Genomic DNA, 27,461 nt, shown 5'->3' with positions numbered 1-27,461 from the left:
GTCTCATCTTTATCTTAAATTTAATCATCAAGACATCATGTATGTTTAACGTATTGTATATAATAAAATAAAATAAAAATAAATTTTATTTTATTCCGCACAGTCAGGGTTAGTCATTATCATTATTAATATATATGTATTTCTATACATATAGATGTATTTTGTGAGTATGGGGATTCTCTTCAAAAGATAAGATATGACAAAAGTATAAGTAATTATGACAGCCTTTTCATATCCAGTCATTTTTGACACGATGAAATTTTTACTTTTTGTCCTAGGGCTTGCCTTGGCTGTCGCAGCCGAAGAGCCAATTAGTCTCTTCTATCATGAGACGATTGGTATTCCAGAAGCCGCTCGGATCAAGCGCGCTGAAGAAGCCCTGGACTTTGACGGAAGCAGAATTATAGGTGGACAGGCTTCCTCCCTTGGAGCTTACCCTTTCTTGGTAATTTATATTCAATGCTTAACATTCACAAGCTCGAATAATATATTTTGTTAATTTATAAATAATATATTTTGTTAATTTAATTATGTTATCTTCTAATAGGGTGGTTTAATCGTAACATTGACAAGCGGTTCACAATCCGTTTGCGGTTCATCCCTGCTCACCAATAATAGACTTGTAACAGCCGCGCACTGCTGGTGGGATGGTAGAAACCAGGGTCGTCAGATAACTGTCGTTCTCGGCTCAATCCGCCTCTTCTCTGGGGGTACTCGTATTAACACCAACAATATTCAAATGCACGGAAGCTACAACACCAACAATCTTAACAACGACATCGCTATCATATCCATCAGCTGGGTTGGTTTCACGAGTGGGTATTGTTCTTTTTTTATTAAATATCCGTTAAAAAAATATCTTTCTTCATTGTAATAAATTGTAAAATCATTATCTTTCCTAAAATCTATTTCAGATAATATAAATCGCATCAACATACCCTCTGGCAGCAACAGCTACGCCGGCACATGGGCTACCGCTGTTGGATTTGGAAGAACAAGTGATTGTAAGTAATCATTCATTTAAAAATATCTCATTTCACATTGACATTTGACATTTCCTATTGAACGGTTAGAGATAAGTTGTTTAATTTTTATCGAAGTTTAAGTTAATAATAAAACATGTACATTTTTAGCGGCTGGTATTTCGCAAAGTCAAGCATTGAGGCATGTAAACCTTCAAGTTATCACGAACAACGTGTGCGCTTCGACTTACGGTACCAATGTCATCATCGGCTCCACCATTTGTACTAGCGGTGCTGGCAATATCGGCACGTGCTCTGGTGACTCGGGTGGTCCTCTTGCCATTGGCAGCGGTAACAACCGTAATCTGGTCAGTGCAATGTTATTTTTAAATTCAATTAGATTGTTAATTATGTACATATATTCAATACTGTTTTTAATCTACAGATTGGAGTAACATCATTCGTCGCTAGAGCTGGTTGCGCACGTGGTCTGCCCGCCGGTTTCGCTAGAGTCACCTCTTTCGCTTCATGGATCAATGCACGTCTATAAAAATCTTCTAATATTTCTCAAATTATGTGATTTCACAATAAAAAATTAAAGATAATACGATGGTTTTCTATTCAATATAAAAATTAAGTCAAATTCAAATATTTTAATAAATAAACACTATTCCATTATTCCATTAAAAAGACTTAATTATCACAACTTTGATTTTGGATTTGATTGTGGAATTTATTTAGGCCACAGAATTAAAGATATCCCTGCATTTTTCAAATCGCATTCGCTTGCGATTACCCTAAATATACAGGTTTTATGCAGATTTCATTTATGTGTCATATAACTTTGTAAACATATGACGATGAATATTTACTCTTTGACTTGTGTCTCGGTGAACGAAAGTTTGTTTCTCTGCTTCATTAACGTATTTGAGTTTTACTGCAACAGCCGGAATACTGTCAAAAAATTATCATTAGCACCGTCACCATTTATTATAAATACACAGCTTTTACACGAAGAATGAATAGATAAGATAACAAATGATATTTAATTTTTTTATGTAATATAATAAGTACTTTCTAGAACTGGAATGATTGTGTCAATTCGTGTCTTCATGCAAATTTTCAAGAACATCAATGCAAAAATGACATGTATAAGTCATATAAACAAACTTGACACCATCAAGTTTAACTTAAGCAATAACTTTAAAACAAATTAAATGAATTTAATTAAGTAAGCTCTTGCGAGTACTTTTGAATAATTATTTAAAAAAATATTTCATGTTTATTAAATATTAATATAATAATAATAATGTTCTCCAGACCGATTTCGGCCACGGCGGCCAATCTTAAGAGTGATTAACCAACTACACAGGAGATATTATAGGGCACAAGTGTGGGCGCAATCATAGGGACTCTCTCTATTCCCTAACTCTCATAATCCGATGGTACGGCAATCCGACCCGACCGGAAAGAGTTCAGGCGCAGGACCAACGGCTTTACGTGCTTTCCGAGGCGTGGGAGTGAACACATTTCCAACTTCCAGACTCCGGATCCTGCTACTGAGAATTTTCTGACAGAAAAATCCAGTATTTTTTTATTGGCCCGACCTGGGAATTGAACCCAGGACCTCCGGTTCTGCGGCCTTACATCAAGCCACTAGACCAACGAGGCAGTCCATATTAATATACTTAACTGTCTGCTTAATAATAATTGAGTAATATAAATACATTTTATTAAATAAAATGGTTGTCTACGTATCATAATTAATCACAACAACGCTTATTTTTTATTAAGGCATCTTTCTCGAGGGTAATACGAATACTTTTTTGGACTTTTTTTTTTATAGAATAGGAAGGCGAACGAGCATATGGGCTACCTGATGGTAAGTGGTCACCAAACGCCCTTAGACATTAGCATTGTAAGAAATGTCAACCATCGCTTACATAGCCAAAGCGCCACCAACCTTGGGAACTAAGATTTTTATGTCCCTTGTGCCTGTAATTACACTGGCTCACTCATCCTTAAAACCGGAACACAACAATAACAATTACTGCTGTTTTGCGGTAGAATATCTGATGAGTGGGTGGTACCTACGCAGACGAGCTTGCACAAAGCTCTACCACCAGTAAACAGCATTATAAATATATCAACCATTCCGCCTACTTTTGCATTTGAACTTATTCGTTTCTCTGTTTGTCATTATTATCTAAATATAATAAATAGTACAGATAATATATCTGTCATCGATCAATCAAAATTACTTTGATAACAGACACTTTACTTTCAGACAAGAAAGTTCAAGTCAATTTTAAAATACGATTCCCGAATTTTATTGATAGAATTTTTCATTATATATGCAAAAAAATGCTGATGTAAATAACACCTTATATTCGCAAATCATAAACGAAAATCCGTTGCAATTGTAATGATAAGATATTTAATTCAATATATATAGCACGAAATCGTTTAAGAAATCATGTGTTTTATTAAAATGAAGATCCTTTTCATTGTCGTCGGCCTCGTCCTAGCAGTTTCTGCTGAGGAACCCATCACTATAAACTATCACGAAGACGTCGGTATCGTCGAGGCTAGACGTATCAAGCTGGCTGAGAATGCCTTAGATTTTGATGGCTCCAGGGTCGTAGGCGGTCAAGTTTCTAGTCTTGGCCAATTTCCTCATTTGGTAAGCAACAAGTTATTGGATCCAGTTATATTTCTACATGATAGTAGATTATGTTAGTTTATATTTTACTGTGTATATAATAATAATTTCAGGCCGGTTTGGTTATTGCTTTGACTGACGGCAGACAGTCAGTCTGTGGATCTTCTCTTCTCTCCAACAGCAAATTGGTAACCGCTGCTCATTGCTGGAGAGATGTTCGCAACCAAGCTCGTACATTCACCGTCGTTCTTGGTTCAATCAGATTATTTAGTGGAGGCGTTCGCATTAACACCAATAATGTCGAGGTGCACGGAAGCTATAATCCTACGAACCTGAACAACGACCTTGCCATCATTACTATCCCTCATGTTGGTTTTAGTAGTAAGTATTCTTTTTCATACATATTAAACGGAAATTAACCGTATCTTTCATTCAAAAAATCTCAGATGTAAGTATTTTCTTAACTCTTATTTCAGATGTTATCAATCGCGTCACCCTGGTCTCTGGATCTAATGATTTCGTCGGCATAATGGCCACCGCTGCCGGATTTGGCAGAACCGGTGACGGTAGGTTTACTTTTTTTTTTAATAGGTATTATACTATTTATTATTAAATAATTATGTATTTAATTCTACACTACACTAAATACACATTTTCAAGCATCTTAGAACAATTAATACAAAGTTATGTAATGTGCTGGATTTCGTTGTGTTTGATCATAGGATTCTAATTCTATTTCAATATTAAATATTTAGCTGCGAGTGTTACACAGAACCAACAATTGAGACACATCAACGTGCAAGTGGTGACTAACGCATTCTGCGCCACCGTATACGGTAACAACGTCGTCATCAGCTCCACCTTGTGCACAGCCGGTGGTCGACAGAACATTTGCAGCGGTGACTCAGGTGGTCCTCTGACTATTGGCAGCAGTGGCAACAGTCAGCTGGTCAGTTAACGATATTTGTTTACTATCTGATAATTCATCACTAAATCCCAGAACAGACTAAAATCAATTTTCATTATTTTCAGATCGGTGTCGTGTCCTTTGGATCGCGTTCTGGTTGCCAACGTGGCCATCCTGGCGGTTATGCAAGAGTTTCTTCATTCGCGTCTTGGATCAGAGCACGCATATAAAAATATATTCTTGTGAAATTATCAACAAAATTAAACATGTCATAAGTGCAACAAATATTTTGTTTTGTTTATGTGTCTCTTTTCAATTAGTAAATATAAATAACAGTAATACGAATTTAAATATAAATAACAGAAAAAAACACTTGATATAAAACAAAATAACTGATTAAAATTTCAAGTTTTATATTCGATTTATCTATAATTAAAATGAGAAATAGAAAACCGAAAAGCACGTGAAGCCATGTTTTGAGCTTTATCACCAGATACCTATTTCAGATCGCACCAAATTGTTGTCACATCAGAATCTGAAAGTATGAGAATAGGAAGTGCAACATGTTTGCGCACATTCTTGTGCACTATTATCATACATTTTATAAAAAGATATTATTTTGGAATTTGAACATAACTCGATATTGAATTAAAATTATTTCATTCATTTGGTATTAATCAGTTTTAGCGTTTATAGATCAAGATATTTTCTTATCTATGTTTACATATAAAAATAAACATAGATTAAAAACGAATTATTCACTTAAAATAAACAAAGTATGCCTAAAAGTACTTACTTATATTTTAAAGTTTATTTTCTCCCATCTCTTATAAATTACTATTTATAAAAGTCATAACTAAAGTTCAGAAAGTTCGAAATTCTAATATTCAAGAAATATATTTGCTTATAACCTGAACAAAGTTTAGTGTTTAACTTAACACAAACATTACACTTTGGATTTAGAAAGCTATTCATGTCGATCGCTTGCTCGTTTGTTGCCTTTCAATTATATAAGCTTCGTTTGTGTACACTGAACCGAATAAAAACCCTCGCGTGCTTTGTAGTTTCGTAGCCGTACGCTACGTAAAGAAATATACTTTTTACCTTGAGCAATAAACAATAAATAAATTTAAAAAGTTTAAAGACTGCTTCGAGTTCATAGCCATCATGATGACAACTGGTTTCTTATAAAAAATATTACATATATAATATATATATATATATATATATATATATATATATATATATATATATATATATATATTATTTTTATCACGAAGTCAGTAATCTTTGTTAATTTAACTGACTAGTTGCATGGTCAAGAAGATAAGCTAAACTTTAACGGCGATTAGATATATGAAACTATAAAAACTAGTTTTTTATTTGATAATTTACATTTCGAAATCAAAATGAAATTCCTACTAGTCGCCGCTGGTCTGGTCCTTGCCATCGCAGCTGAGGAACTAATCATTAACAATTACCATGAATTGATTGGAATTCGTGAAGCCGAAAGAATACGAATCTCCGAGAAGTCCCAGGATTTCGATGGCTCTAAAATAGTAGGAGGCCAGGCTTCTGCTCTTGGTGCACATCCTCATTTGGTATGATTCGTAATATGTTTATTTTATTTACGATTATTTAATAATAATAATTAATCAAAATTTTGTATATTTTAAACTAAGTTCTGTAAATTTTTAGGGTGGACTTGTTATCATTTTGACCACCGGCAGCCAATCGGTCTGTGGATCTTCTCTTCTAACTAATACTAGACTAGTGACCGCTGCTCACTGCTGGAGGGACTCTAGTTCCCAAGCTCGTCAGTTCACCGTCGTCCTTGGTTCCATTCGCCTCTTTTCCGGTGGCGTTCGTATTGAAACTCGCAATGTCCAAGTACACGCCAGTTACAACACCCAAACTCTAAGCAACGACGTAGCCGTTATTTCCATAAACCACGTTGGCTACACAAGTAAGTAGCAATTTGTTTATTTAATGATGACCTCTGGTTATTATAATTTTCGGTAAAACTAACAATGTTATCTTCATATATAATAAAAAGATAGGTACATACTCAAATTGTTAAATTTTTTAGATGCAATACAACGTATCGCCCTAGCTACTGGTAGTAACAATTATGTAGGATCTTGGGCTACAGCTGCCGGTTTTGGAAGAACGAGCGATTGTAAGTTACTTTTAGAGTTCATCATTTTAATTTTTTTTTAATAAGCATAAAACTAATTTTTTTTCCAGCTGCTGGTATCTCTAATAGTCAAGCACAGAGGCACGTCAGTATGCAAGTTATTACCAACGCAGTATGCTCCAACACTTTTGGTCCAAGCATAATTATCGCTTCCACCTTATGTACCGCCACAAGCGGTGGTCAGAGCACCTGCGGCGGTGATTCGGGTGGTCCACTAGCTATTGGCAGCGGTTCCAGCCGCCAATTAGTCAGTGTTATTTTTATTGACTTCCGTGTATATTTTATTAATTTCGTTTCTTACTAAAAGGTAATTATAATATTATGTATTTCTGATCGCAGATTGGTATCACTTCATTCGGCTCCAGCTCAGGATGTTCACGTGGATTACCCGCCGGTTTTGCGAGAGTTACATCTTTTGCCTCGTGGATCAATTCTCGATTATAATTATTGACTAAAATAGACGTACATCCAAAATATACATACTTTACGAAATACAGTACGAAATTTGTTTAATTTTTTCCTCGAATTATATTTATTGGATTCAATTTTGTGAATAAATTTAGATTTATAGTTAAGGTACAAATTTAACAATATATCCTGAGACATTATTATATTATTAGAACATGTACCATGTATCTCAAATATAATAGTTTCGTCGAAAATCATATCACATCAATCACGTTGAATTTCAACTTACTTTTTGCTGTTATTAATCACTAGCTGCCCGTCCCGACTTCGAACATTCGCTTATCGATCTATTCGTCCATAAAGTGCGGTGTATGTGTGTATAGCTGTACTATACAAACATTATAAATAACTTATATGTCATTAAATAACTTATATGCATTAAGTATAGTACAGCAGGCCCTGCGTTTTTTTTCATACGTTCATTTAAATATCTCGTATTTTTGAATAATGACTAGTTGTAAACATAAAGCGTTTTAAATTAATATGTTATTTATTTTGATAACGATTTATACTGTTGTGACAATTAAACTAAAGTTCAGGTGTCACTGCTTTTTTCTTTTTTTTAACAATGCGGTTAACAAAATAGTTATAGAGGTTATAGATACATTACTGTGGTAATAGATAGACGTGTACACATTATGCTATTTATAGTTGTTGATGTCATCCGCATTGTACAACATCCTAGACGTATTTTAAAAATCTACAGTACAGCAGGCCCTGCGTATTTTTTCATACGTTCATTTAAGCATCTCGTATTTTTTGTGCTTGAGTATTTGAGCAGCTTCAGCGGCTGCACTGGCTTTACTGGAGATACTGCCAGCGTATCTAGGCAAGTTGCATCCCACACAAGAAAACGTCCCATCGACCATGGCACTAATGTTGCTCTATCCGGTCTCTTGCCATCATCTGTCCATAAGCCATTTGGTTCCAAAGTAGCAGGAATCAATGCCGTGTCAAAAGCCCGACGAAGTATGTCATAAAGAGATCCACGGCGATATGCACGGCCAGCGCTTTTGTGGCACCTAAGTCCATGGCGTCCGAACTGATCCACCCGGGTACCACATGGACATATGTAAGGGTTCCAAACATTTAAGCCTAAGCGAAGGCATACGGCGATGCGTTTCGTTGCCCGATCAAGTACTGTCCCTAGATTTTTAGAAGGGAGAGCCTGAAGCCAGTGGCCTGACTCTCTTTCAGATGCAGCTAGCAGTCTTGCACGGTCTGTATCTAAAGTGCACTGGGACAGGAGCAAATTGTGTGTAAGTTTAATACGGGAATAAAATTATAATTGGTATTTATAAAAGAAATAAAATTTATTTTTGTAATGAATAAATGCACTATTGTATCTGTGACAAGGATGAAGAAAGATGTACGACCGTTCGCAAAGCAATAGGTATTTTCGAATGTTAAAATATTTTTATTATAATAATTTAACACATACCCAAAAAGTTTGAATTTTAATATTTTTACTTGTTTTGTTATATTACTTTATTTAAATTTTTAATATTAGAAAGTACTATCGATGATATTTATACACATATAATCAAAGACATACTAAGAAATGTAAAAAACATTAAGTAACGATGCTTGAAATAAAAACTTAAGTAAACATGGGCTTCTATTCCATCAGAGACAACTTTATCGAGACGACGGAAACACTTACTATAAAGTGCTGCAAAATCTGTATTTTGAACAAAAATTACCGACAGTATTTTTATGTTGCAAATGTATCTACAACTTTTGCAAAAAGTGATAATTTCTGTATGGGTTATACTTACTGTTTACACTTAAATTTCACACATATTTTCCTCCGAGTTTACATTATTTTACTTAGTGGTAAGTCTTTGTGCAACCCCGTTGGGTAGATACCAGACACTCGTCAAATATCATAACGCCAAACTTAGTATCACAAAGTATTGTTGTGTTCCGGTTGAAGGGTGAGGGAGCCAGTGTAGCCGCTGTCATATTTTCGATTTAAGGAATTACTATAACATCAGACATTTGCCTGTCCACCGTACTATTGTATAAAAAAAGTCAGTAATAAGCATTTTGTTTTTAATGCAAATTATTATTGATGTCATCAATCAGTTGCACTCATCACTAATAATATCGCCGATAAATTATCTATTTTAATTCGGAAAACAAAGAAAAGATTAGATATGCTTTAGTATTTAAAAGAAAATTTTACCATACTCTGAGGTAGTACGAGTACATAGCTTTTTTAACTATGAAATTACTAATTGTCGTTGTTGGCTTGGTTTTTGCCGTCGTAGCCGAGGAGCCAATCACTCTCGACTACCATGAAAAGATTGGTATCCCCGAAGCTGCACGCATCAAACTCGCTGAGGAGGCTCAGGACTTCGACGGCTCCAGGATCGTAGGAGGACAGGCATCTTCTCTTGGCGCAAATCCCCACTTGGTAGGTTACACAATATTAGTTTAAACGTTTTGTTAACTTGATGCAATTCGTATCTTTTTAATGACTAATATATTATATTTATATTTAGGGTGGTCTAGTTATAACTTTGACAAACGGAAGACAGTCAGTTTGCGGATCTTCTCTGCTCTCCAACACCAGACTGGTGACCGCCGCTCACTGCTGGAGGGATCGCAGCAATCAAGCTCGTCAATTCACTGTTGTTCTCGGCTCAATTCGTCTTTTCTCCGGAGGGGTTCGCATCAACACCAATAATGTCGTGTTGCACGGTAGCTACAACACCCAAACTTTGAACAACGATATAGCTATTATTCGCATCAACCACGTCGGATATAACAGTAAATTAATTTTTAAATTTACGTATTTGTTGATTATGGCATTATTTTTCTATTTAAATACACTTTTAATTTCTCAGACAATATTCAGCGGATCGCAATAGCAACCGGCAATAACGACTTTGTCGGCGCTTGGGCCACAGCGGCTGGATTTGGAAAAACCGCCGACAGTGAGTTTAGTTCTACTTTGTCAATAACTTTATAAAATCCCTCTTTTTCCAGAATAGATTGTTAATTCAAGGTTAATATGATTTATATGTTTCTATAGATTCTAACATAGCCGATGCCGCTGTAAGCCGTGGTTATCATCGAACAAAATCTTTTACGTTATATTAATAATGTATTTAATTATTGCGAAATTTTCATTCTTCAGATGTTGGTATCAGTAGCAACCAGGCACAGAGACAAGTTAACATGCAAGTAATCACGAACGCTGTATGCAGAAACACTTTTGGCTCTAGCGTTATCATCGGATCTACCCTGTGTACTGCTACTACTGGAGGTCGAAGCACCTGTGGTGGTGACTCAGGAGGCCCCCTCTGGATAGGCAGCGGAGGCGGTCGTCGACTAGTCAGTATTTTATTAATCACTTTATATATTAAGCAAGTGTTGTAGAATAGCCTCACTTTTTTCTATTTCCGTCGTATATGACGTCGCTTACACGAGTCGGATGATAATCTATACGTATCCGCAAAAGGAGGAGCCCTTAATCCTGTTGTAAGACATTTACTAGACTTCTACTAGACTTAACTTTAATAATAATATATGTTTGTATAATAACGTATTGTTTGTCTACACAGATTGGTATTACTTCTTTCGGCTCGACTCGAGGCTGCGGCGTTGGCTTGCCCGCCGGATTTGCAAGGGTGACTTCATTTGCATCTTGGATAAACGCACGTCTATAAACTAGCATGAATTTATGAAATCAACGAATTAATATGTAAATCTGTCAAATAAATATATTTATTAAATTATTCCGTGTTTATCATAAACATTAAGATCAGATTTAAGAAACATATGTCTGCCATTCTATTGTCCGAGACATTTCGTATCAACACCAGCAACGTCCTGATGTACGCCTGCTACATCGATGATACCTTCACAATCGAATCACCAGCCACATTGTTTAAACCATTAAGAGAATACTTGTTACTTCCTGTTTTACATTCACTGACATCAGCGGATCACCAACGTCATTTGTCGGTATCTGATTCATAGCTGCCCGTTTTGAAAGATGTGCTCTCTGTTCGTTAAAAAGTTACCGGCAAAATTTACTTCGAGATAAAGATACTTTATTTCTCAAAGAAAATTATATAGACGGGCCGGTTGGTGTGGTTGGTAGATACTTGCATTTCACGCGGAAGGTTGTGGGTTCGATTCCCACCCAGGACAGACATTTGTGTGCATGAACAGGTCTGTTTGTCCTGAATCTGGCTGTAATTATCTACATAAGTATGTATTTACAAAAGAAAAGTAGTATATGCGGTATATCAGTTGTCTGGTTTCCATAGTACAAGCTCTGCTTAGTTTGGGATCAGATGGGCGTGTGTGAATTATGTTTCAGGATATTATTATTACAGACAATTTCTTAATTTAATACTTACAAGGCTTACTCATTAATACGTTTTATTTGTACATATAATTACCAAACTTATATATAACTAGCTTTACCGTGCCCACTTCGTTGTGCGGTAAACATTTTTACTTGTGATGAAATTATGAGCGTGGTTCGGTTGTAATTTTTGTTTGTTCCGACTTACTTTGCAAATCCGACTACCACGAAAAAGTCTTTTCAGTTTTCGGTTATTATATAGCCTATGACACAAATAATGTGGCTTTCTATCGGTAAAAGAATTTTCAAAATTGGATCAGTAGATGCAGAGATTATCCCCTACAACCTCACAAACTTTACATCTTTATAATATAAGTATAGAAGTATAGATAAAATAAAAGGAAAAATGTTAGTTCAATCAATCAACAGCCAATCGTTGTCCACTGCTGAACATAGGCCTCTCCCAAGGTGCGCCAAAGCTCCCTGTCCTCCGCCTTCCGCATCCAGTTGGTGCCCGCCACCTTCTTAAGGTCGTCGGTCCACCTGGCTGGAGGGCGCCCAACGCTGCGCTTGCCGATTCGCGGTCTCCACTCTAGGACTCGTCTGCTCCAACGGCCATCGGTCCTACGACATACGTGACCAGCCCACTGCCACTTCAGCCTGCTAATTTTGCAAGCTATGTCGGTGACTCCGGTTCTTTTCCGGATAATCTCATTTCTGATCTTATCCTTCAAAGATACTCCGAGCATAGCTCGCTCCATAGCACGCTGAGCGACTTTGAATTTGTGGACTAGTCCCGCAGTTAGTGTCCACGTTTCGGCACCGTATGTCATGCCAGGTAAGACGCATTGGTTGAAGACTTTCGTCTTCAAACATTGCGGTATAGACGACTTGAGGACTTGACGAAGGTTGCCAAATGCTGCCCATCCCAAACGAATTCTTCGATCGGCTTCCTTCTCGAAGTTGTTCCTACCGACTTGTATTATCTGTCCTAGGTAAGTATATTCACTAACAACTTCGAGAGGTTTCCCCTCGACGTATATCGGTCCCGGCACGACATGCCTATTGAACATGACCTTGGTCTTGTCCAAGTTTATATCGAGACCGACACACCGGGAAGACTCGCCTAGGCTACGCAGCATTTCGGTGAGTTGTTCCAGCGACTCTGCTATGACGACGATATCGTCGGCAAATCGAAGGTGTGAGATGTACTCGCCGTTTACATTGACTCCATACTCAGTCCAATCCAGCGTCTTGAAAACGTCTTCCAACGCGTTGGTGAACAGTTTCGGGGATATTACATCCCCCTGCCTCACCCCTCTGCGCAGTTGGATCGCTTTCGTCTTACAGTACTGGATGTGGACAGTCATTGTAGCGGCGTTGTACAGACATCTTAGTATCTCGATACATCTCCAGTCGATATGACATCTCTGCAATGAGTCGAGCACTGCCCAGGTTTCGATGGAGTCGAAGGCTTTCTCGCAATCCACAAATGCCATACACAGCGGCTGATTGTACTCTTCTGTCTTCTGTACAATCTGCCGAACAGTATGGATGTGGTCCACGGTGCTATAGCCTGATCGAAAGCCGGCTTGCTCTGGGAGCTGGAACTCGTAAAGTCGTCTGGCGAGACGGTTCGTGACGACTCTTGAGAACAGCTTATACACGTAACTCAGGTGGGAGATTGGTCTGTAGTTTTTCAAGAGGGTTTTATCACCTTTCTTGAAAAACAGTACCACCTCACTCCCGCTCCACGTTTCCGGGGTCTTGCCATGTTGGATGATGGAATTTAAGAGGCTTGCTAGCTCTTTCAGGACCGGAGTCCCGCCTGCCTTAAGCAACTCTGTTGTGATTCCGTCATCTCCCGGAGCTTTGTTGTTTTTAAGCTGTTCTAGAGCCGCCCTAATCTCTCCTTGGTCAACGACCGGGAGCTCCTCGGAGTAATGGCGCATAAGAGGGGCGCGCTGGTCATCAATACTGATTCCCACGGGTTTATCCGATCTTGAAGAGAACAACTGCCCATAAAACCTCTCTACTTCTCCGACAATTTCAGGCCTAGAGGTAACGAGGCCTAGAGGTAACCCCACCATTTTCAGTTTTAAGTTTTGTCAGACGCGGCCTCCCAAACTTGCGAGCTAACACTTTCGATCCCCGATTTTGCTCAATCGCAGCCTTGATGGCACGGGTATTGGAGCGTCGGAGATCGCGTCGCGTCAGCGTTTTTATTGTTCGGTTTAAGGCCTTATCTGACAAAAACGATGGTAGTTCTCGTCGTTTTCTCATGAGCTCGAGTGTCTCAGCAGAGAGTTTTGGTGTGTTGTCTCTTCTCTGTGGCGGAAACACTTGCGGGATGTGTTTTGCAGTATTTTGACCAGCGTGTCAGTTTTCTCATCAATGCTGCTTACGGTTTCCAACGCGGTGAATTGATTTTGAAGTTCCATTTGGAACTTTTCGGAGCCTTGAGCAGCTTAGAGCATGGTAGGTCAGAGAGTAGACCTCATCATTCTCGATCTTTCGGCTTTGAAGTCGATATTTAGAGTGCCTCGAACCAAGCGGTGATCACTTCCGGTATTAAGCCTGTTGATCACTGAAACATCTCTAAATAAGTGCCTTTTATTCGAAATGATAAAGTCTATCTTGTTCCTTGTCACGTTATCGGGGCTTCGCCAGGTCCACAATTGTTAGTTATTAAGTATAAATTTGCATACTTGAAGTATCATTCACATTGCGAGGGAAGCTATTTTACATTCGAAACTACACTCAAGACGAATATTTTTTATCATTTATATAATTTTGTGTAGTAATATGCCTTGTATATTAATGTTTTTTTTACATGAGACATAAATTTATAAATAGGCAAATTTTAAAACAACAGTAAATATCATACGTGTTAATGATATATTTATTATTGCTTTAAAATACTTTTTTTTTGTAAGATTTTATGTTAGTTATTTGTAAAAGAACAGTGCTTTCATTATTAATATTCTTTGTAAATTAAGCTGATTAGTTTTTGAGGCTTGACTCCATATCTTTATCCGGTACCCCAGGATTTTAACTGGTAGGGCTTTGTTCAAGTTCGTCTGGGTACCGTACCGTACCACCCACTCATCAGATATTTTACCCCAAAACAGCAGTACTTGGTATTGTTGTGTTCCGGTTTGACTGTGCTTAAATACTAAATTAACTGTTTTGTTCTATAAATTACTATTTTAGATGTTTTATTTCTCGAAGTAAAAGATTGCAAATAAAAGTTGGTTTAGAACTATTAGAATAATAAATAAAAAAACACGCAGAAATCTATACTAATATTATAAATGCGAAAACAGCTCTGTCTGTCTGACATGATTTATTACAAAATATAAAATATCTATTTTGTTTGACACCTAATCGATAAGTCACTGTAACAACTTTAATTATTTTCTAAACTGTATTTAAAGAAAAGGAAAAATAATGACATCTTTCATGTTTTGTTTAATTGTCACATTTTTTTTTTCTGGGACATTTTTCACACACGGCCATCTGATCCCAAATTAAGCTTGTACAAAGATTGTGCTATGGAAACCAGACAACTGATATACTACATATACTATTTTTCTTTTGTAAATACATACTTATATAGATAATTACACCCAGACTCAGGACAAACAGACATGTTCATGCACACAAATGTCCGTCCTGGGTGGGAATCGAACCCACAACCTTCGGCGTGAAAGGCAAGTATCTACCAACCAAGCAAACCGGCTCGTCAATATATAAATATAAATCCTTATCAAAATAAATGAAATATATTTTGTTTTTTATCTATTAAAAATTTTTCAAGTTTAGATTTATATCATATGCTATATAGTACGTTGCATATTTATTTTAAGTACAGCTTAATATGTCGACGCAGGCGAAGAAAAAATTGCCGGTCTAGGCTGTTATGTAGCGAACTCAACGAAATTTTATGACATATTATTTTCTGTCACAGATCGGTATCGTTTCCTTTGGCTCTGTTCCGGCTGCTCCCGAGGATTCAACGCCGGTTTCTCCAGAGTGAGCTCATTCGCCTCATGGATTAACGCCCGTCTATTCATTTATTGTTAAATAAATAATTTCTTCATGTACATTGGCTTCGCCTAATCAACTCCTGGATCAAAGCCTGCCTTTAAACCTCTACTCTTTCTAACCGCTACTTCTTTCAAAAAACATAATTCAATATTGCAAATCACTATAGGCGCACTAGCCTGGTTAATAACTGGTTAATATTCCTTATATGTAGTTCCAATGTACATAAGTGGTGAGCACTTACCATCCGAATACCTACAAGTCATTCTGCCTATAATGAATCATATATCAATTGTAAGCTTTTTTTCTTCTTTGTACGGTGCCCGAAAATAAGGGTAGCCGTATATAAATTCGATCGTATGAAGATGGTGACATAGAAAAAATTATCCCGTATGGAAAAAGGAAATTAATAATGCAATTGTGAGACAATTAAAGGAAATTAAAGTTTTGCTCCGCGAATGTATTGAAATCGCTAACCGTTACATACATATTGCTGACATACTACGATCTAGAGCTACCGGTTTTGGAAGAAGAAGCGATTGTAAGTTACTTTTAGATGAAATCAAATTTTAATTTTTTTAAATTTAAAAAGCAGAAAACTAATTTTTTTCCAGCTCCTGGTATCTCCAATAGTCAAGCACAGAGGCACGTCAGTATGCAAGTTATTACCAACGCAGTATGCTCCAACATTTTTGGTCCATTCATAATTATCGTTTCCACCATATGTACCGCCACAAGCGGTGGTCAGAGCACTTGCGGTAGTGATTCGGGCGGTCCTCTAGCTATTGGCAGCGGTTCCAGCCGTCAATTAGCCTGTGCTATTTTTATTGACTTTCGTGTATATAGTATATTGTGTTAACTTTTTTTTTATATGCCTCGGGATGGCAAATGACTCTACTCCACCTGATGGTAAGTGGTAGTAGAGTCCAATTGCAACGACGGCCAGTACAATCGGGAAGAATGTTCTGTACTAGCCGTCCCCGCCTTGCCTGCCCGCAAGATGCCTCTTCACGCCTCGTTTGAAGGAACCCGGGTTGTAAGAGGAGGGGAACACGTGAGCTGGTAAGGAATTCCATTTTTTGGTAGTGCGACAAAGAAAGGAGTTGCCAAATTTCTTTGTGCGCGATGGAATTGATGTCACAATTAGGCGGTGACATCGAGAACCAGCTCGCGTGGACTTAAGAAGGAAGGGGGAAGCAGGAATTAGAGAGAATAATTCCTCAGAGCACTCGCCGTGATACAGTCGATAGAAAGCGCTCAGTGCTGCTATCTCGCGACGCAATTGTAAAGGTTCAAGGGTGTTTGTGACCTTTACGTCGCCAATAATGCGTACTGCACGTCGCTGCAACCGGTCCAAGGCCTTCAGTAGGTACTTAGCGGAGCCATCCCAAAGGTGCGAGCAATATTCAACGCAAGACCGTACCTGTGTTTTGTATAACAGGCACAGTTGTTGTGGCGTGAAAAAACGCCGCACCTTGTTCAGAACTCCGAGTTTCCGTGAAGCTGTTTTTATAATAGCCTCGATGTAATCCCTTGGACTAAGGTCGCAGCGAACGTCCATCCCCAGCATGGCGATTTTGCTTTGTATCATCGGCGGTATGCCACAGAGGGAGGGATGAGGGTAAAATGGTGACTGATTTTTCGCTGTGAGAGCGCATACCTGTGTTTTCTTGGCATTAAACTCAACAAGATTATCAGAACCCCATTAGGCGATGAGCTCTAACGTCCTATCGAGTTCAATGATAAGATTCTCCCGCCTCTAATCATCGATAACGGAATTGTCGGCAAAGAGTTTAGCCAGGAGGTCGGCTTTCTCCTGCGGACTGTGAGCTAGCGATCCGTCCGGATTTCTGAGCGGTGGCAGCGAAGGTTGGCAGAAATTGTTTTGCACAGACTTGGTCAGACGCCAGAAGCTACGGGAGCCCCTAGGATGCGAAATAAGGTCATGACCAATCTGTACAATGCGCTGTGCATCCGCTCTCGTGTACGCCTTCCTACAGGACTTGGAATTTTTATTGTAGTTTGCTTTCAGTGAGTCAATGTTAGATGCCCCGCTAATGCAGCCGTTGATCCACGCGCGATATGCCGCCTGCTTAGATGATACAGCGTCGGCACATTCACGAGTGAACCAACGGTTACGCGTACCCCTATTGATGAGATCTGAGCTAGGAATGTAGTATTCCATTCCTAACATGATCCCATCAGCAACAGCAGCGGCACTAGCTGTCGGGTCATTCCCACTGAAGCAACGTTCCTTCCAAGGGACTGACGCATAGTAATCGCGCATACCGTCCCAATCTGCCGACTTATAGTGCCAAACGCGACGTTTGCATACCGCTGATGGTGGCAGCTTGGCCTGTGGCACTTTGGTAGATATAAGGTCGTGATCCAAAGAACTAAGTGGAGCTTGAACCACAACCTGATATTCCACCGGGTGAGAAGTCAGCAGAAAGCAGAAGCAGCAGAAAATTTCGTTTCTTACTAAAAAAGTATTTAATTATAATGTATTGTATTTCTGATCGCAGATTGGTATCACTTCATTCGGCTCCAGCTCAGGATGTTCACGTGGATTACCCGCCGGTTTTGCGAGAGTTACATCTTTTGCCCCGTGGATCAATTCTCGATTATAATTATTGACTAAAATAGACGTACATCCAAAATATACATACTTTACGAAATACAGTACGAAATTTGTTTAATTTTTTCCTCGAATTATATTTATTGGATTCAATTTTGTGATTAAATTTAGATTTATAGTTAAGGGTCAAATTTTACTAACATTTTTGTCGAAAATTATATCACATTTGAATTTCAATTTATTTTTGCTGTTATTAATCACTAGCTACCCGTCCCAACTTCGTACATTCGCTTATCGATCTATTCATCCATAAAGTGCAGTGTATGTGTGTATAGTACAGCATGGCTCTGCGTATTTATTCATAAGTTCATTTAAACATCTCGTATTTTTTTTGAAATTACTGGTTGTAAACATGAAGCGTTTAAAATTAATATGTCATTTATTTTGATAAAAATTTATAATTTTGTGACAATTAAACTAAATTACAAGTGTCACTATTTTATTCTTTTTTTTTTAACAATATAGTTAAAATGACAAGGGTAATATTACCGTAGGGATACATTACCGTGGTAATAGATATTTGTTTTTTTTCATAGAATAGGTAAGTGGTCACCAACGCCCTTAGACATTGGCATTGTAAGAAATGTCAACCATCGCTTAAATAGCCAATGCGCTACCAACCTTGGCAACTACGATGATATGTCTCTTGAGCCTGTAATTACAATGGCTCACTCACCTTTCAAACCGGAACACAACAATACCAAGTTCTGCTGTTTTGCGGTAGAATATCTGATGAGTGGGTGGTACCTACCCAGACGAGCTTGCACAAAGCCCTACCACCAGTGAAATTCATTTTCATCATAATGTATTAACATACTACATACACAGGCATACCCAATGAGTTTGAATTTTAAAATTTCTTCTTTTGTTATATTATTCTACTTAAATTTTAAATAGAATTTTTAGAAAATACTTTCGATGAGCTGTATTTATACACATATAATCAAAGATATACTACAAAATGTAAAAATATTAAGTAACGATGCCATGGGCTTCTATTCCATCAGACACAACTTTTTTCGAGATGACGAAAGTGCTGTGAAATTTGTATTTAAAACATAAATTACCGACAGTATTTTTAAATTACAAATGAATCTACAATTTTTACAAAAAGTGGTAATTTTTGTATGGGTTTTACACTTTCATTTTACACAAATTTTCCTCCAAGCTTAAATTAATTTATTTGATGGTAAGTCTTTGTGCAAACCCGTTTGGGTAGCTACCAGACGCTCATCAAATATTATAACACCAAACTTAGTATCACAAAGTATTGTTGTGTTCCGGTTGAAGGATGAGGGAGCCAGTGTAGCCCCTGGCATATTTTCGATTTAAAGAATTACTGTAACATCAGATGGCACATTTGCCTGTCCGCCGAAATATTTTATAAAAACAACTTGTGCTGAAAGTCAGTAATAAGCATTTTCATTTTAATGCAAATTATTATTGATGTCATCAATCAATTTACAGTCATCACTAATAATATCGCCGATAAATTATCTATTTGAATCCGGAAAATAAAGAAAAGATTAGATATGCTTTAGTATTTAAAACGAAATTTTACCATACTCTGAGGTAGTACGAGTACATAGCTTTTTTAACTATGAAATTACTAATTGTCGTTGTTGGCTTGGTTTTTGCCGTCGTAGCCGAGGAGCCAATCACTCTCGACTACCATGAAAAGATTGGTATCCCCGAAGCTGCACGCATCAAACTCGCTGAGGAGGCTCAGGACTTCGACGGCTCCAGGATCGTAGGAGGACAGGCATCTTCTCTTGGCGCAAATCCCCACTTGGTAGGTTACACAATATTAGTTTAAACGTTTTGTTAACTTGATGCAATTCGTATCTTTTTAATGACTAATATATTATATTTATATTTAGGGCGGTCTAGTTATAACTTTGACAAACGGAAGACAGTCAGTTTGCGGATCTTCTCTGCTCTCCAACACCAGACTGGTGACCGCCGCTCACTGCTGGAGGGATAGCAGCAATCAAGCTCGTCAATTCACTGTGGTTCTCGGCTCACTTCGTCTTTTCTCCGGAGGGGTTCGCATCAACACCAATAATGTCGTGTTGCACGGTAGCTACAACACCCAAAATGCGAACAACGATATAGCTATTATTCGCATCAACCACGTCGGATATAACAGTAAATTAAATTTTTAAATTTACGTATTTGTTGATTATGGCATTATTTTTCTATTTAAATACACTTTTAATTTCTCAGACAATATTCAGCGGATCGCAATAGCAACCGGCAATAACGACTTTGTAGGCACCTGGGCCACAGCGGCTGGATTTGGAAAAACCGCCGACAGTGAGTTTAGTTCTACTTTGTCAATAACTTTATAAAATACCTCTTTTTCCAAAATAGATTGTTAATTCAAGGTTAATATGATTTATACGTTTCTATAGATTCTAACATAGCCGATGCCGCTGTAAGCCGTGGTTATCATCGAACAAAATCTTTTACGTTATTTTAAAAATGTATTTAATTATTGCGAATTTTTCATTCTTCAGATGTTGGTATCAGCAACAACCAGGCACAGAGACAAGTTAACATGCAAGTAATCACGAACGCTGTATGCAGAAACACTTTTGGCTCTAACGTTGTCATCGGAACTACCCTGTGTACTGCTACTACTGGAGGTCGAAGCACCTGTAGTGGTGACTCAGGAGGCCCCCTCTGGATAGGCAGCGGCGGCGGTCGTCGACTAGTCAGTATTTTATTAATCACTTTATATATTAAGCAAGTGTTGTAGAATAGCCTCACTTTTTTCTATTTCCGTCGTATATGACGTCGCTTACACGAGTCGGATGATAATCTATATGTATCCGCAAAAGGAGGAGGCCTTAATCCTGTTGTAAGACATTTACTAGACTTCTACTAGACTTAACTTTAATAATAATATATGTATGTATAAAAACGTATTGTTTCTTTACACAGATTGGTGTTACTTCTTTCGGCCCGCGAAGCTGCAGCGCCGGCTTGCCCGCCGGATTTGCGAGGGTGACTTCATTTGCATCTTGGATAAACGCACTTCTATAAACTAGCATTTTTCTATGAAATCAACGAATTAACATGTAAATCTGTCAAATAAATATATTCATTAAATTATTCCGTGTTTATTATAAACATAAAGATCAGATTTAAGAACCATATCTCTGCCATTCTATTGTCCGAGACTTTTCGTATCAACACCAGCAACGTCCAGATGTACGCCTGCTACATCGATGATACCTTCACAATCGAATCACCAGCCACATTGTTTACACCATTAAGAGAATACTTGTTACTTCCTGTTTTACATTCACTGACATCAGCGGATCACCAACGTCATTTGTCGGTATCTGATTCATAGCTGCCCGTTTTGAAAGATGTGCTCTCTGTTCGTTAAAAAGTTACCGGCAAAATTTACTTTGGGTTAAAGATACTTTATTTCTTAAAAAAAAGATAATTTTTTAATTTAATACTTACAAAGCTAAATAATAATAATAAATTCAATTGAAGCGTCAGTGTCGAGCAAACACCATCTATATTGTTCCCATTGTCATGTCATCAACTGGAGTCGTACCTAAAAGCCTACAACGTAGCCTTGATATGTTACTCCTCAACACACTCATCATTTACTCCAAAAGGCAATTATCTTTAACACATGCTGCCTCACTCGCAAGTTCCTTACGACTTCGTCCATCTCATCTGCTTATACGATCACCTAGCCCCTACTCGCGCTTGGCTACGGCCCGTATGTTTAGGTTTTTGTTACCTCATAGGAGAGAAAATGTAAAATAAGAATGTAATAATAATATCCTGGAACATTATTTACACACGGCCATCTGATCCCAAACTAAATAGATCTTGTGCTATGGAAACCAGACAATTGATATATTACATATATTACTTTTCTTTTGTAAATACAATATTTATGTAGATAATTACACCCAGACTCGGGACAAACAGACGTGTTCATGCACACAAATGTCTGTCCTGGGTGGGAATTGAACCCACACACTTCAACGTGAAAGACAAGTATCTAACAACCACGCCAACCGGCCCGTCTACTATAATTTCCAAACTAATACATAATTAAATAAAAGGAAAAATAATGATTATTAGTTATAAAGTATAAATTTGCATACTTGAAGAATCATTCACATTGCGAGGGAAGCTATAGTACTTTAGAAGTCCCTCAAAATGAATATTTTTTACCATTTATATAATTTTGTGTTGAATAATATTCCTTATATGTTAAAGCTTTTTTGACATGGGACATAAATCTCATATGTGTGCATGATATATATCATTGCTTTAAAATGTATATATATACATATTTATATTATATATTATTTTAATTCATTGTAATGGAACAGTGCTTTCATAATTTATTTTCTTTGTAAATTTTGCTGGTTAGTTTTTGAGGCTTGACTCCATATCTGTAGGTACCCCAAGGTTTTTACTGATGATAAGGCATTGTGCAAGCTCGTCTGGGTAGGTACCTGGGTAGGTGAATGGGTACTCAACAGTTATTTTACCCCAAAACTACAGTACTTGATATTATTGTTCCGGTTTGACTGTGCTTAAATACTAAATTAACTATTTTGTACTGTAAATTACTGTTCTCGACGTTTTATTTCTCGAAGTAAAAGATTGCAATTAAAAGTGGGTTTAGAACTATTTGAACAATAAATCAAAAAAAACTTCCCCAACACGCGGGTGAAGCCGCGGCCGACAACTAGTATTAAATACGCAACCCAAATATCCTTCCTGACGTCCTGACTGATTTTACAAAAAGATAAAACATTTGTTCGAAATTTGATCTGTTCAGTAACCGCAACAGATTTACTATGATGAGACTTTACTTAGACAGTCGCAGCGTATCAAAATGTTATTATAAAATATAAAATATCTATTTTGTTTGACACCTAAACTGTATTTAAAGAAAAGGAAAAATAACGACATCTGTAGTTTTGTTTAACTGTCACATAAGAATAAATAAATTAAATATTTTATTCTATTAACCTTTAATTTTTATCTATTAACCATTTTTCAAGTTTAGATCTATATCATATGCTATATAGTACGTTGCATATTTATTTTAAGTACAGCTTAATATGTCGACGCAGTCGAAGAGAAAATTGCCGGTCTAGGCTGTAATGTAGCGAACGCAAAAAGTATAAAAGAGACACAAAAACTTTGTAAAAGAGATTTGTATACCTACAAGAGTCTACAAAAGAGACAATGGACATACATATATAGACAACTCACTGTAACCAAATTCATTATTTTCTAAACTGTATTTAAAGAAAAGGAAAAATAATGACACCTGTAGTTTTGTTAAATGGCCACAAAAGTATAAGTCCTTATCGAAATAAATAACATATTAATTTTAAACGCCGTCAATGATTATAAAACAGCACTAGCGCTGCAATTCGAACTAGGAATTTTACAAATATTACGAGATATTTAAATTAACATGAAAAAATACACGGGGCGTTTTGTCCTAAGTTCTATTGTTATGAATGCCCTTAGCACTGTACTGGAGGGGCGAATAGATCGATCAGCGAATCATTATATCCCATTGATTAAAAAGTGTACGGGATATAATACTCATTTTACCCGTACGAAGTCGGGACAAACAACTCATATGTATATAAGGCGCGTTTTTAAATATTACACACGAACCACAATGTGACACATTCAAATAATTCTTTAAAATATATTTAAAAAAAAATTATAGGTAAGAAGACCACTATAAGAACGTTGTCCTATCTATCATACAGATTTATTATTAATTACTAATTTGGGAAATACCAATATGACGGTCTGTTTCAAATACGTAAAAGTTTTTCACACTACTTTAAACGCTGCGATCAACGTTCGAGCGCGTCGAACAGTTCTCGACATAACGCGTACGCAGAACATACTACTATGGTAGTGAACCTTTGACAAAGCCAAATATCGTTGGTGAGGTTTTTATATAATAATCGGTTCGGATTATATAAACAACGAGGAACATTTGTTCGGATTGATCTGTTCGGAAACCGCAGCAGAACTACTATGTCGAGAACTACTTCACCTAAACTGTCGTAGCGTATCGAAATGTTATTGTGGCGATCGCCACAAAATAAAACAATTATCTATTTTGACTGACACATCATTAGCGATGTGATAAAAATTTAAAGGAAATGATAAGATATTGGATAGTATTTAAAGTAAACCTAGCTGCTGCTCATCACATAACCACTTCCAACATGAAATTCCTGCTAGTCGTCGTTGGCCTGGCCGTTGCCGTCGCAGCCGAAGAGCCAATATTTTACAACTACCATGAAGAGATCGGTATCCCCGAAGCTGCACGGATCAAGCTCGCCGAGGCGGCCCAGGACTTCGACGGCTCCAGGATCGTAGGGGGACAGGTGTCTTCTCTCGGCTCACAGCCTCACTTGGTTTGTTACTTGTTAATGTATATAAATGTATATTGTTACATACGTCGTCTCAACTTTTATTGATGTACATAAACTTTCAGGGAGGTCTGGTTATCACTTTGACCGACGGTAGACAGTCAGTCTGCGGATCTTCCCTTCTCACCAACACCAGACTGGTGACCGCCGCCCATTGCTGGAGACATCGTTCAACCCAAGCTCGCACGTTCACCGTCGTCCTAGGCTCCGTCCGGCTCTTCACCGGCGGTGTTCGTGTCAACACCAACAATGTTCAGATGCACGCCAGCTACAACCACGACACCCTTAACAACGATATCGCTATGGTTTTCACTTCACACATTACTTTCAACAGTAAGAAAAGAAAATCCATTTCTTCCTTATTTTATTCATACAGTTGGCACTTACGAATACAAAAGTATATTTATTGTATCGTGTAATCCTATATTTTTAGATAACATTCAACGCATCAACATCGCCAGTGGCAATAATAACTACGTCGGTGCCTGGGCTACAGCTGCCGGTTACGGTAGAACCGGTGAAAGTAAGTTCCGATTCCATAATCAGTGAAAATGATTACATAAAAGAAGCACTAGTTACGGCTAACATTTTACTCGGCAGATGTCGGTATCAGCACCAACCAGGTAAAGAAGCAAGTTAACCTGCAAGTGATCACCAATGCCGTGTGTGCTAACACTTTCGGAAACAGAGTCGTCGTCGCCTCCACCCTATGTACCGCCACCTCCGTCGGTCAGAGCACCTGCCAAGGGGACTCCGGCGGTCCTCTAGCCATTGGCAGTGGCGGCAGTCGCACTCTGGTCAGTAGTTCTGTCATTTACTTGTTATGTGCATCGCCGTCGTTGACCATATGTATTCAAACCTACAAGTTTTTACTCCGTTCAAAACATTTCATAACGTATTTTATTCATTCACAGATCGGTATCGTATCCTTCGGCTCCACCGCCGGCTGCGCCCGGGGCTTCCCCGCCGGTTTCGCCAGGGTGACCTCATTCAACTCCTGGATCAGAGCCCGCCTTTAAACGTCTACTCTTTTATTACAAAATACATAATTAATTACCACATATCAACTTTTTATTTTTCGACACTGTACCATCTGGGTTAAGTGTATCGTCGGCATATATTCGGTGACTATATATATATATATATATATATGCTGTCTATATACCTGTGAGTACTCAAACTGAAATAACTACAGAAAAATCCAGACAAACAGTTCAGACACGAAATTATAAGCAACCGTCCTTACGGGTTTATCGATTCACACATTAACTCAGAAACGGACGCGGTTCGCGCAGAGGCAGTTGGCGATTAACATTTAGTGCTATCGCTTCTTATTCCGATATGCACGGCGGTTACTTCGCCGGTAAAGCTTGTGAGATATAGATAAATAATTTAGAGAGTTAAACAATTTTATGTTATTTAAGTTTTCTTTTAATATTAACCAATAGAAAATTAAATAATTGTACCAAACAATGGTGCTAATTTAAGCCGTCGCAAATCGAAGGTCCCACAATGGTCACATCTCAGTCCAATTACTTTTTCTAGTAATTGATCGTTTAGGAGATTGTGAACCTTTGCAAATAGCGTCACAGCGACATGTCTACTATTTTTTAAATCACTTACTATTGTTTATACTTCAGCAAATGTTTAATATACTCAACGGTTAGGGAATTTGATAGAAAGTTTCGATAATTTTGAAAAATATATTGAAAATAATGGAATTAATCTTTCGAAATATTGGTTCTTTGAAACAGCAATAATATTTCCTTAATTTACTTCTATCTAAGGTGGAAAAAACGGATTTTGGTTTGATTTCACTAACAAAAAGATCATTAAAGCTAACGCTGAAGTTAGCGAGCGCCAGGAGCTACGTCAAGACTATGTACTAGATAATTGTAAGTCTTAAAAACCCCAACCGAAAAGTCTGCGATAGCATATGTGTATCTTCGAAGGTACAATCAATTTATCAATTACAATTTATTAATTACAATACCTATCAATCAATTTATCAATTACGAATTAATAAAATATATATATGTTGAATTGTATAGGTTATTTGTGAAGTCATTTTCAAGGAAAGTCGCGAATCGTGACAGCTTCAACATTGTGCGCTGTATGAATATGTGTTTTAGTTACACGAAAATAATGTATGGCTGAAATATTCCTCATGAAAAATTCTAAGGAAAATCCACGATAATATATAAGGCTAACTCGCGGTACAAATTTCATCTTTTAAATTTTGGTCAAAAATAATGACATATTTGCGAAGCTTCTTAAACCGATCTTAGGTATTTGATTAAGAACATATTTGTCCTTAATACAATATAATTAAAATATATAACTTAAGAATTATCGTAAAATAAAACTCTCGCGCAACAAAAACCATTAATGCGGCGGTCCGCGGTGCGATTGCGGTGAAGTCAGTGCGGGGGCTCCTTAGGTCCATATTTTCTTAGTTAGGGCCGACGCGAATATAAGAATAGATAGTAAGGTTAAATAATAACTAATGTTTCATGTTATGTCAATGTTTACTTTACCGTAACAGCCTGTGAATGTCCCACTGCTGGGCTAAAGGCCTCCGCACCTCTTTTTGGAGCTTATTCCACCACGCTGCTCCAGTGCGGGTTGGTGGAATACACATGTGGCAGAATTTCAGTGAAATTAGACACATGCAGGTTTCCTAACGATGTTTTCCTTCACCGTCAAGCACGAGATGAATTATAATCACAAATTAAGCACATGAAAATTCAGTGGTGTTTGCCCGGGTTTGAACCCACGATCATCGGTTAAGATTCACG

General features: G+C 37.6%; 7 protein-coding genes across 7 annotated transcripts in view; 6 read left to right on the top strand and 1 right to left on the bottom strand.

Moving 5' to 3' along the window:
• The window catches only part of LOC126771574 (Golgi-specific brefeldin A-resistance guanine nucleotide exchange factor 1), a 103,965-nt gene that overhangs the window by 23,718 nt on the left and 52,786 nt on the right, over positions 1 to 27,461 (bottom strand). The window lies entirely within an intron of this gene.
• Positions 254 to 1,512, top strand: LOC126771668 (collagenase-like). The gene is made up of 5 exons (XM_050491677.1): positions 254 to 445; positions 548 to 815; positions 915 to 1,004; positions 1,134 to 1,330; positions 1,408 to 1,512. The coding sequence occupies exons 1-5, from the start codon at positions 254 to 256 to the stop codon at positions 1,510 to 1,512; spliced, it is 852 nt and encodes a 283-aa protein (XP_050347634.1).
• LOC126771671 (collagenase-like) lies at positions 3,454 to 4,761 on the top strand. The gene is made up of 5 exons (XM_050491680.1): positions 3,454 to 3,645; positions 3,738 to 4,005; positions 4,101 to 4,190; positions 4,380 to 4,573; positions 4,657 to 4,761. Exons 1-5 carry the CDS (start codon positions 3,454 to 3,456, stop codon positions 4,759 to 4,761), a joined length of 849 nt encoding a protein of 282 aa, XP_050347637.1.
• On the top strand, positions 5,941 to 7,172 carry LOC126771663 (collagenase-like). Its single transcript, XM_050491671.1, has 5 exons — positions 5,941 to 6,132; positions 6,230 to 6,497; positions 6,621 to 6,710; positions 6,779 to 6,975; positions 7,068 to 7,172. The coding sequence occupies exons 1-5, from the start codon at positions 5,941 to 5,943 to the stop codon at positions 7,170 to 7,172; spliced, it is 852 nt and encodes a 283-aa protein (XP_050347628.1).
• Positions 9,424 to 18,197, top strand: LOC126771669 (collagenase-like). Its single transcript, XM_050491678.1, has 5 exons — positions 9,424 to 9,615; positions 9,704 to 9,971; positions 10,049 to 10,138; positions 10,342 to 10,538; positions 18,093 to 18,197. Exons 1-5 carry the CDS (start codon positions 9,424 to 9,426, stop codon positions 18,195 to 18,197), a joined length of 852 nt encoding a protein of 283 aa, XP_050347635.1.
• On the top strand, positions 19,806 to 21,253 carry LOC126771670 (collagenase-like). The gene is made up of 5 exons (XM_050491679.1): positions 19,806 to 19,997; positions 20,086 to 20,353; positions 20,432 to 20,521; positions 20,725 to 20,921; positions 21,152 to 21,253. The coding sequence occupies exons 1-5, from the start codon at positions 19,806 to 19,808 to the stop codon at positions 21,251 to 21,253; spliced, it is 849 nt and encodes a 282-aa protein (XP_050347636.1).
• On the top strand, positions 24,457 to 25,682 carry LOC126771664 (collagenase-like). The gene is made up of 5 exons (XM_050491672.1): positions 24,457 to 24,648; positions 24,729 to 24,996; positions 25,097 to 25,186; positions 25,264 to 25,460; positions 25,578 to 25,682. The coding sequence occupies exons 1-5, from the start codon at positions 24,457 to 24,459 to the stop codon at positions 25,680 to 25,682; spliced, it is 852 nt and encodes a 283-aa protein (XP_050347629.1).

Source organism: Nymphalis io, chromosome 11, assembly GCF_905147045.1.
Source record: "Nymphalis io chromosome 11, ilAglIoxx1.1, whole genome shotgun sequence".
In the NCBI taxonomy this organism is placed as follows: domain Eukaryota; kingdom Metazoa; phylum Arthropoda; class Insecta; order Lepidoptera; family Nymphalidae; genus Nymphalis; species Nymphalis io.
This window is presented reverse-complemented; position numbering and strand designations above follow the sequence as displayed.